At 58.3% G+C, this 10361-nt stretch overlaps 1 protein-coding gene across 2 annotated transcripts in view; it reads right to left on the minus strand.

Annotated features, from left to right (window-relative positions):
• TBC1D9B (TBC1 domain family member 9B) overlaps positions 1 to 10361 on the minus strand; it is a 58389-nt gene that overhangs the window by 18912 nt on the left and 29116 nt on the right. Inside the window, exons 10-20 of one of the 2 annotated variants that reach the window (XM_015571538.1) lie at positions 8871 to 8988; positions 7772 to 8057; positions 6323 to 6452; positions 6098 to 6196; positions 5323 to 5391; positions 4300 to 4540; positions 3974 to 4039; positions 2889 to 2960; positions 2640 to 2690; positions 1079 to 1139; positions 422 to 530 (exon numbers count right to left, since the gene is read on the minus strand). In XM_015571538.1, coding sequence (XP_015427024.1) covers positions 422 to 530; positions 1079 to 1139; positions 2640 to 2690; positions 2889 to 2960; positions 3974 to 4039; positions 4300 to 4540; positions 5323 to 5391; positions 6098 to 6196; positions 6323 to 6452; positions 7772 to 8057; positions 8871 to 8988 — 1302 coding nt within the window. The remainder of the gene's footprint in view (positions 1 to 421; positions 531 to 1078; positions 1140 to 2639; positions 2691 to 2888; positions 2961 to 3973; positions 4040 to 4299; positions 4541 to 5322; positions 5392 to 6097; positions 6197 to 6322; positions 6453 to 7771; positions 8058 to 8870; positions 8989 to 10361) is intronic. The other variant, XM_015571537.1, reaches the window with a different exon arrangement.

Raw genomic sequence — 10361 nt, forward strand, 5'->3', positions numbered from 1 at the left:
TATTTAAAAAAGAACTGCCTTTGGTTACATGTCTGTGGTCTGGCCTCGAGAATTCACTGAGACTCCAGGCTCCAAACCTAGAGACCAGCAAATCACCAGGAGCCTGTGTGTGCAGAGCGGTGTGGGCCCAGCAGCAGGAGCGCCGTGACACGTCTCCTCGAAGCGGGTGTGTCAAGTCTCTGCCCCTCAGAGGCCCACCTTCCCCAGTGCTTTTCTGGTTCACGGGTCCTGAGTGACCGTGAGCAAGCTGTCCCCACGACACGCCCCAACAGGCCCTGACACACCTGGCCTCCTGCTTTCTGGGCTTGTCCCTGCCATCTGACTAGCGGATCCAGAGGCAGACAGAACCCCACTCTGGGGTGCGGTGGGAGGACCAGCGAGGCCACTCACGCAGCGTCTACTGCAGGCTCGGGGGGCCTACCTGGTTCATCTTGGGTAAGTCCTTAATGGTCTCCTTCTGAACCTCCTTCTCTTTGGCCCACATCTGAAGGTAGTGCCGGTAATCGGGGGGGCTGGTCCCCTTCTCCTCTGCGAGTTGGGAGAAAAAATTAAACTCCTTCTCTCAAATGACAGAGGGCAGGGGCGGGGGGTGCAGGGAATGAGCGGCGTAGTGCGTGGTCTGGCATGGAGTTACCTGGCCCTTTTACAAACACCCCGGCATTTGGGGACGTGGTGAAAGAACACTCCAGAACACTCAGGGGTCTCCCCTGGGCTACGCTAAAGTAGGTTTGACCTAAACTGATAAAGATGAGCCAACCCGCCTCCCCCAAGCCCCAAGATGGTGATGGGACCACGGGAGGCTGGAATGAGGACGCATGAGAAAGGTCCTGGCAGAAAGCAGGCACCCGGGAGGAGGTGGCGGCAGCGGGGGTGGGGAGGGGAGGTGTTCACAGCTACTAGATCCAGGCCTGGGGCTGACAGGAGCAGGGCCTCCCGCACATCCCCCCTTTCCACAGGGAGAGCCTTGGGCTCAGGCGGGGCTTGCCATGTCCCCGTGGGGGCCTTCCCGAAGTGACAGGGCACCGCGCCCCGCTGGCCCCGCCTCCGCGGCAGCAGCGGAGGAGACGGCCTGTATGTACCTCCTCTTCCTGGGACGTCCTCACTTCCAGCTCCCTCGCCCTCTTCTTGCCGCAGGGCTTCTGGACACCGAAAAAAGAACACAGAACACTCTCCTGTTACGACTCCACGCTGAGGTCCGTGAGCGGCTAGTCCGTGGTCTCCTGCAGAAGCCAACACAGCCGGTGGCAGGCGCTGCTCTGCCCTCTGCACTGGCCGCCCGCCTGTCAGCAGGGGCGCTACTCCTCTCCAGCGGCTACATGGAACCCAGAGCCCCCAGCTTGCACTTCCTGTCTTTCAAAGGAATGTAAATCGCTCCACTCTGGTGTTTAAGTGAACGATGGTGCACATTATGGAGAAAAGCTCCAGGAACTAAGTTCTGTAATCTCTGCTGAAAAAGGTCAAACCAAAGGGGCCTACTTAGCAATCTGATCTTCCACCACACCAGCCGAGGATGAAGTTTTAAATACTGCTCGGCTCTGTATCTCTTCTTTTTTAAATCCTCTCCTGAGGATATTTTTTCCATTAATTTTTAGAGAAAGTGGAAGGAAGGGAGTGACGGGGGAGAGAGGGACATCAATATGAGAGACACATCGATTGGTGGCCTCCTGCACCCTCTCCAACTGGGCCTGGGGATTAAACCGGCGTGGCTCAGTGGTTGAGCGTTGACCTATGAACCAGGAGGTCACAGTTTGATTCCTGGTCAGGGCACATGCCCAGGTTTGGGCTCTATCCCCATTGTGGGGCGTGCAGGAGGCAGCAGATTAAGGATTCATCATTGATGTTTCCATCTCTCTCTTCCCCCTCCCTTCCTCTCTGAAATCAATAAAAATATATTTAAAACAACCCAAACCCTACAACCCAGGTATGTGCACGTGCCCTTAACTAGCAATAGAAACCACGACCCTTTGGTGCGAGGCTGATGTTCTAACCACTGAACACAGAGATCCGGGCTGCCCTGGGCATCTTGCTACATGCTGTTTGTAATTTCTGTTGGATGTGTTATCCTTGGTGTGTAATGTCTCCCTCATCCCCCCGAGAAGTCACAGGGCAGAGTGTTGGTCCCTTTGGGTAAGTACATTATACAGCACCAGCTCGACTGCTAAGGCCCAGGCCCAGAATGCCCCACCATCTGGATCTGATGCTCCCAGGGCTTAAGTGCAGCGCAGGGGTTTAAATAAACACATTCATCCCTAACAGGAAGGTGTGTGGGGCACGAAAAACATTTCTCAGGGAAGCACCAACCACCCTCCTCTCTGCCATGCACCCTGCTCCTGCTTTGCCTGGTCCCAATGACAATGTTTGTGCTTGTTCCTACGAATGAGGCAACGGGACACTTTTTGCACATGGCTGTGGAGTTGACGCTCTGGTGCCTGCACAAGGCCCCCTGTGCTGCGTGCCCTCACTGACCACCCATGACAAGCCCTTGGCTACGGGTCCTCCTCAGGACTTAGCCACTCAGGAGCGTCTCTGGGACCAAAAGCTTGCAGGCCTCCTGACCATGCAGGGAACTGTGAGGAAGACAGAGCCCCAGGCCTGGAGGAAGCCCAGGGCAGAGGGTGCCGTTGCCCCCAGGGACTGACCTTGAGCCTCCCAGGGCAGGTAAAGATCCAGATCTGAGGCCAGAGGAGATGCTGGAAAGGAGAGGGGGGAGTGAAGGGCCGAGGGAGGGAGGGCGAGGCCAGAGTCCAGGAAGGCAGAGACAAGAGAAAGGAGTGAGAACACCCCAGGGATCTGCCCAGAGAGAGGCAGTGCCCTGGTTCGCGAGCACCCCAACAAGGCAGGTTCCCCACCCCTCAGGGCCACAGGCCACCTGTCCCAGCAGCGCTCACCTTCCGAGGAGCTGTCCTCAGTGAAGTAGTGGGCTGCTTCCAGGGCTGACTCAGCCTCCTCGGGGCTCAGGGCTGTGCTCAGGGCGAAGGGAGGGCGAGGGCAGGGAGAAACAATGTGACTCTCGCGAGGCCGTCCTGAGCCCTGGGCAAGGTGTGCCCCCCACTGGCGTGTGCCCCCACTCCCTGCTCGCCATAGAGCCGTGGTCATCATGAAGCCGGGATCTGGTTATGGCTACTTTCTTGACTTTGATGTTGTTTTTGAAAGGTAATAGTTGTCGCAGGTAAAAGTCTAGCCGGTGCAGCTGGAGGCCAGGCAGCGGCCAGCCTCCCTCCCTGTGCTGTGGCCGAGAGCCCTCTGGGATGTTTGTGCTCCTGCCAGCGTATGTGCAGGGACCACCTGCGCAGTGACTCGCTCTTCTCACTCCCTGCATCCTGGACACCGGTCCACATGGGGCCTTTCTCTGAAAGTGGTCCCCGGGGGACACACACGGTTCAGTGGGGGCGTTTTCTCCCTGGTGTGGGAGGGAGTGCAGCGCGGGCTGCGCAGTGTGGCACTGGGGAGGTGGCGGGGCCTGGCCCAGTGGGAGAGAGTGCCAGCCTCCCTCAGCAGACTCATTAGTGGCCAATACAACTTCCCTGGAGGCCACTGTGGCTTGTGGCCTTGCAGGGAACACCAGCCACAGGCGAGGGCAGTGAGAGCAGGGCTTCCCGCTCTGGCTGCACAGAACCGGCTTTAAAACTAACCTCTGGGTGAGTGTGGCCCCAGCACTTAGCAAATCCCTCCCGGGCAGTGCTGACACCCTGGCCAGCAGCAGCAGGACGGTGGCACCACCCAGAGCAGGGCCTGGGGCCAGGACTTTCACCTGCCCAGCCCCAGCCCCTCAGGGACCCGCCCTGGAGAGCTCTCCTCGAAGCCACTCTTGCTAACTCTCAGACCAAGATGGGGGTGCGCCTCAGCACTGGCTCATGGGGAGGGGGAGCCCCCACTCCACCTGCCCGCCCCCCCCCCAGGGCCTGTGCTTGGATGCTGCAGGGCAGCTCTGGGCAGTGAGGGGCCTTCCCCGGGGAGTGGGAGGGAGGCTCACCTGGGGGCAAGTGCAGCTTGTAGAGGACCTTGAGCTTCTCCGTCAGGTCCCCGTGGTACATGCCGCCTGTGGAGGGCAGAGGCTCACTGGCAAGAGGGCTCTTACCCCCACACCTGCCCTCTCCTCCTCCTCCCCGTCTCCTGGGCCCTCCTCACAGCTGCCGCCCTTGGGGAGGGTCCCCAGGAGTGGGCCCAGGCCTCCTGCTGTCCCGAGCTTCCCCTTCTCTGGGGCGCACAGACCCAGCCGCGGGCAGCACTGGGCTGAGGGACGGAGGAACCCCATCGGGCCCCCACGTCTCCAGTGGAAAACGGCGCCGAGCCACTCACTCATCCCTGTCACGAATTCCTTGAAGTTGATCAGCGAGTCCTTGTTTCGGTCCAGGAGCCGGAACATGCGCCCCGCCAGCACGGGCGTGTGGGAGCCACAGGCCCAGGGCGTCAGGCTGGTTAAGAGTTCCTGGAACTGGCTGGCATCAATGCGGTACTGCTCCAGGTAGGGCAGGCTGGGGTCCCGATGCACAGCGGAGGGCCTGCTGCTCCCCCAGTACTGACTCTCCAGGTGCTTGGCCTGCAGAGGCACAGCCTGGTGAGACGGGGTCCACGTGCCCACCCTCCTCCTCCAGCCACGGCTGCAGAGGCCCGAGTGTGAGCGTGGAGCTGCACAGCCTCCAGGCCCTCAAGCTGGAGCCTCCAGCCCTTGTTCACAGGTGTGGGTGCTGGGACGTGTCACGGTGGGCCATGGTGGGTGAGGGGCAGCGCTGGCTCGACTGTTCTGACCCTAAGGCCACAGCACAGCGGCCACCTCAGGGGCTGAACCAGAGGCAGATGGGGCCGAAGGGAAATGACTGGAACCGACCAGTGTGGCCTTCAGCACCCTTTTCCCTTTGCCTGCTAACAGCACCTGGAAAGCGCCTCTGTCCCAGCCTCACGCAATGGGGCAGGACATGGCCCTTCTGACCCAGTGACACTCTCCTGTAGTCACGGCACCGAGCCTTTCGCTAAAACCACTGGAAAGAAACATCTCCTTCCACGGGGGTTACCGAGGACAGGGCGACCCGGCGCCGATGACAGCCTGCCACTCCGCAGGGAGAGCAGCCCAGCGCATGCGGGCGGGGAGCCTGACAGCGGGTGAGCCGGACGCTGCCATGCGTGGAGCTGTGCACGCCCAGGCTTTGGTCACACAGGCCAGGCGTTCCCTCTCCTGTGAGCTGGTGAGCGGGTTTTCTAACACTAAGATCGTGTCCCGCCTAAACTCCAAGGACTTCCTCCCACCACATGCAGTCTGGCCGCTGCATGAGGACGCATCGGGGACAGGCCGGGGCTGCTGCTGCCCTTGCTCTTGGCTGTCACCTTAAACACCATGTAAAGGTCCTCCAGCTCTTCCACTGAGAAACCAATGTCCCCAGGTATAGCCCGGACCTGGGGGGAGAGAGAAACGAGTGAGTAACAGCTTCTCAAGTTCCCGCCGTGGTGAAGGCGAGGCGCTCTGGGAGACTCCCCGTGCGGACGAGGAAGGAGGAGAACCCGTCTTGGTGCTGCCCGCTGGTCAAGCACAGGAGGCAGCCCATTCAGGAAGGGGGGTGTGGTCCATGGCTTCCCTCCACACCACCTGCCGCTCGGTTCACACTCCCTCCCGGTGGGGACGGGGAGCTCCCTGCCCGGAATGCCCGGTCAAGGACACGGGTGAGGGGCAGGCATCGCGTGGCTGCTGTCTGGGTCCCTGGGAAGACCCTGACACTGGCTCTTTGGAAATTGTTCTAGAACTTCTCATGAAACCCTCCCTCCAGAGGTGAGGGGAACAAAGGCTAGAGCAGGCCTCCAGTGGGCGGGGGGCGGAGGGTGCCTGAGTGTCACTGCCCAGAGGCAGGGCACTGCCAGGCGAGGGCTCAGCACAGAGTCAGGTCGCGTTTGGCCGGTGGACACTGGGTGTCAGGTACATTTCCCAGTGACCAACCCACGAGCAGGACACAGTGACTGGCACAGGCGCCCTGATGCCAGTCCCACCGAGGCAGCACTAGGGAACTGCACCTGCCCCACCCTGAGGGAAGCCCTGAAGGCAGCACCGCAGGAGCACCCAATGGGGTACCACCCCACCTTTGCCCCCGACAACCTTGGGCCATCATACCACACTCCTCTTGGCCGTATCCTCCAAAGACTGGATCACTTTCAGCCTCTGTTTAAACCTCATCTGTTCAATGTCGTCGGCCCTCAGGCTGCTGAATTTCTATGGGCCAAGGGTGACTCAGTGAGGTGAGGTAGAACCACAGAGCAGAGGGCCACCGCTGCTGGGCCACCCGCACCACAGGGACCAAATGAACGGCCTGGCCAAACATCCTCGGTCAGTGCTGACCTCATAGGACACTTTAAGGAGGTCAAAGATGTCCACCTCTTCAGGAGGGTCATCTCCACTGGTCAGCAGGGCGTGGAGGTGTGGGATGGGCGGAGAAACACTCTGTTTATTGACCACATTATCCAGGTACCTGGAGGGATTAAAGGACAGAAGTCTAGACCGCTAACAGGCGACAGTGATGTGGAGGGACTTAATTTGCATAGTCTCCCAATTAATGAAGGAGCCTGCCGAGGGCTGGGCATCCTGCAGGTGAGAGATGAGCCCTGCACATCAGTTATCCCCCAGGAGGTAGTGGAGAGAAGGTCTGAGGAAGCCGGACTGTCCTCTGGGGTCCCATGGGCAGGACCCTGGATAAGCCAGATCCTCACATACTGGGAGACGCTTTGTCCATTGGAAGGATGTGCTCCCCACCTTTGTCGAGCCCTCGGGGACTTGGGGACTCCCTGGCCAGGAAGAATCAGGGACCGAAGGAATGCCCCGGGAGAAAGGCGCAGGGGCCCCGCTGTGGGGGGTCAAAGGGACCTGCTTCCCCAGGGACAGCCGTAGGACAGGGCTTGACCTTGGCCGGCCAGGACCTCACGGCCCCCGGGCTTGCTGGGCCGACACTCAGGTGGGAGAGGGTGGCTGATCTACACCACAGGCTCCTGCCCGAGGCCCGATGTTTCTGGCGTGAGAACCGTCTCAGACTCTGGCCACTGGCTGAATTCCCACAGCACCTGGGTTGGCTCAGCAGTTGGGTGGCAGTGCCCCAGGCTGTCCCGGGCAGCTGGCATCCCAGGTGGGCCAAACACGTGCACACGGGCAGCAGGACTATACAGAGCTCAGGGTCTCGGCTGGAATGAGGCAGGAGGGCCTGGATGTACGTGGTCTGAAGGCCAGGCCGGGGGACTCAGCTCCTTTGTACAGAGAAGCACCAGTGGTTTGGGAGCCCCCATGTCCAGGGGAGAGATGGTGATATTCTGATCAGCCAGATCCCTGTGGGATGCTGGTGGTGAGAGGGGAGCAGGGAGAACCATAATGAAGCAGGCTCGGGGCTCATGGCAGGAGTGTCATGGCCTGGAGGGAGGGGCTGGATCCTCCAGAGTGTCTATGCGGGCTGGAGAGGAGGAGGATGCCAGGACCACTCTTCAGCAAGCACGGCAGGCCCACGTGAGCCCTCGGGCTGGGGTTGGGGGGAGTGATGCTGCTGGTCTCAGGGAGGCACAAGCAGCAGGCCCTGCTCCTCCCTGCCCAATGGCCCTCCCGCCCAACATGCTGGGGCTGCCCCATTTCATCTTCTCCAGGTGGTGATCACTACCCTCTGCCATTTATCTCCCGCTGAGAGGAGGCCCCAGCCCCCTCCTGGAGTGTCCCTGACTCTAGCCCTGGCTGGGCTCTTGCTGACCAAGGAGTGCCCAGGGCCGAGGAAGGGCGGGCTCTCCAGCAGGAGAAGGGAGGCCACTCGGTCACCTGCCCAGGATGGTCATGGCCTCGCCCTCGTCGCTGCAGTCCAGCAGCTTCTTCACGTTGGCATCCAGGATGGCCAAGGCCAGCTGCAGGACCACCTTGATGCCCTCGTAGAAGAAGCAGTCGACAATGACCACAGCGCTCTCGAAGGGCATGACGCTGAGGAAGAGGGTGAGGAACCAGGAGAGCGAGATGCTGGCGATTACCCCGAGGTCTTGCATCTTCTCAGAGAGCTGGGGCAGGAAGTCTCTCGTGAGCTCTTCGAAGATTCCTTGGTCCACCAGGGCCCCTAGTGAGAGCACGCAAAAGTGGACGGTGGCCCGCGTGGAATCCAGGGCCTAAGGGGCAGGAAGCCCAGGGGTCCCTGGCCAGCTCCGCCTACACAGCTGCAAAGTGGAGAGCCACATGCAGGCAGGCCCTGGTTGTCTCACCAGATTTCCTGTGGACGCCCCAGGAGTGGCTGGCAGGAGATGTTATACATTTGGTGGTTTAAAATAATTATTTCTTCCATTATACTGGGGATTTTTTTCTGGGACAGTAACAGTGATCTTGGTGGCTTCTGTGTGTACCTGCCTTGAAGCTGATAAACAGATATGGTTCTAAAGGGCCCCGAGAGTAGAGACCCCTGAAACGAATCTTGAAAGAGCAGACATACTTTTGTACATCACAGAACACACTGGCAAGTGCACTTCCACTGCTAACACAGAACCCCTGCTGAGGCCGTGAGAGCTGAGCTGGGTAAGAGGTGCACGGTGTACTGTATACTCTAGTTGTGAGGCTGCAAATTGTCCACAATAAAAAAGCTTAAGAAGAGTTAGATGTTTCAGAATTTAGGCACCAGCCGACTTTGACCCACCACCAGTATGTAAGGCCTGCTCTTCCTGCAGCCATCCCAGGGGTCCACAGGCAGTCTGCCCTGGACGGCCAGGGCGGCCTGCATGGCTCTCCACTTGGCAGCGTTGTGGTTTGTCCAGTGGGAACAGGGGCTGTCTTCAGCCTGCAGCATGGCTGAGGCCTCCGAGGGCTCCCGTGTAGGACATGCTGGGCAGGGAGCCAGCCCCAGGGAGGTCCCACCCTGGAGCCACCAGCCGCCGGCACTCACCCACCACCCTGGTGTTGTAGTAGTCGGGCAGCATTCGCTCGCAGAGGGCCACCAGCAGCCAGAAGGCCTCCTCCTCGCTGCCATAGAGCAGCAGTACAGAGGTGACGATGTTCATGGCCTGTGGGCACAGAGACGGTGAAGGAGGCTCCGGAGCTGGACACCAAGGAAAACTGTCAATTCCCCCAAAGGGTTTGGCACTACAATCAAGTCCGGCGACAACAAACCATCCCACTGGGCTATGTATAATTTGTCAAAAGTAATTTGCAGGAAATCAACTTGACAAAAACAGTCAGCCACGTCCCTCAAATTGGGCAGCAGGCACTTGGAAAACTGAGAAGGCAGACATGAGCGCGTGGCACTTCATAAGTGGCATCCGGTGTCTGAGGTGTGTGAGCACAGGTGGACGTGTAAGTGAGCTGTGTGCGAGGCTCCATGGCTATAGGGAGACTATGGCAAGACAAGGACCTGCACAGCACTTCAGTGGTGACATCTCAGCTTAAAAATTACTTCAAGCTCGCGTACCGGCTCCCCGCGCACTGGTGAGGTTCGTGCGGAACACTGGCCCTACAGAGAGTGGTTTGGGGGAGTTGGCCTGCTTTTCAGAAGCCCAGGAGCAAGCTATGGGAAGCAGGAAGCCATGTGACCTGACCAGAAACATACCCGCTAGATTTACAATCAAACCTGCCGGAAATGCAAATCAAAGCTTCAGTGAGATGACACCTCACCCCACGAGGATGGCTGTTACCAACAACACACACAATAACAAGGGTTGGTGAGGATGAGGAGAAACTGGAAGCCTTGGTGGAAATGTAAATGGTGTAACTTCTATGGAAAATGCTATGGCAATTCCTAAAACATTTAAGTATAGAATCATTATATGACTGGCACTTCCACTTCTGGGTATATTAACAACATAACTGGAAGCAGGGACTGGAACAGATATTGTGTACTCCGTTCATAGCAGCATATTCACAACAGCCAAAGATGAAGGAAGCCAAGTGTCCATCCTTAGATGACTGGATTAACAAAGTGTGTTCTCTACACACAATGAAATATTACTCAGCCTTAAAAAGGCAGGAAACGCTAACACAAGCTACAACACGGATGAACCTTGAGGATATTATGCTAATGAAATAAGCCAGCCACAAAAGGACAAATACTCTCTGAGTACACTTATCTGAGGTTCCTCGAGGAGTGAGGTTCACAGAGACAGAAAGAACAGTGGTTGTCAGGGGTAGCTAGGGGAATTGCTGAAAGAGTTCTGGCAATGGATGGTAGTGAAGGCTGCACAGATATACTTAATGCCATAGGGCAGTGATGGCGAACCTATGACACGCGTGTCACCTCTGACTCATTTTTTTGGTTGACTTTTCTTTGTTAAATGGCATTTAAATATCCTATCTAATAAAACAGAAACATGGTAATTGGCATACGACCGCTACCCTTCCCATTGGCTAATCAGCGAGATATGCAAATTAACTGACAGCCAAG

This window comes from Myotis davidii, unplaced genomic scaffold (genome assembly GCF_000327345.1).
Source record: "Myotis davidii unplaced genomic scaffold, ASM32734v1 scaffold648, whole genome shotgun sequence".
Classification (NCBI taxonomy): domain Eukaryota; kingdom Metazoa; phylum Chordata; class Mammalia; order Chiroptera; family Vespertilionidae; genus Myotis; species Myotis davidii.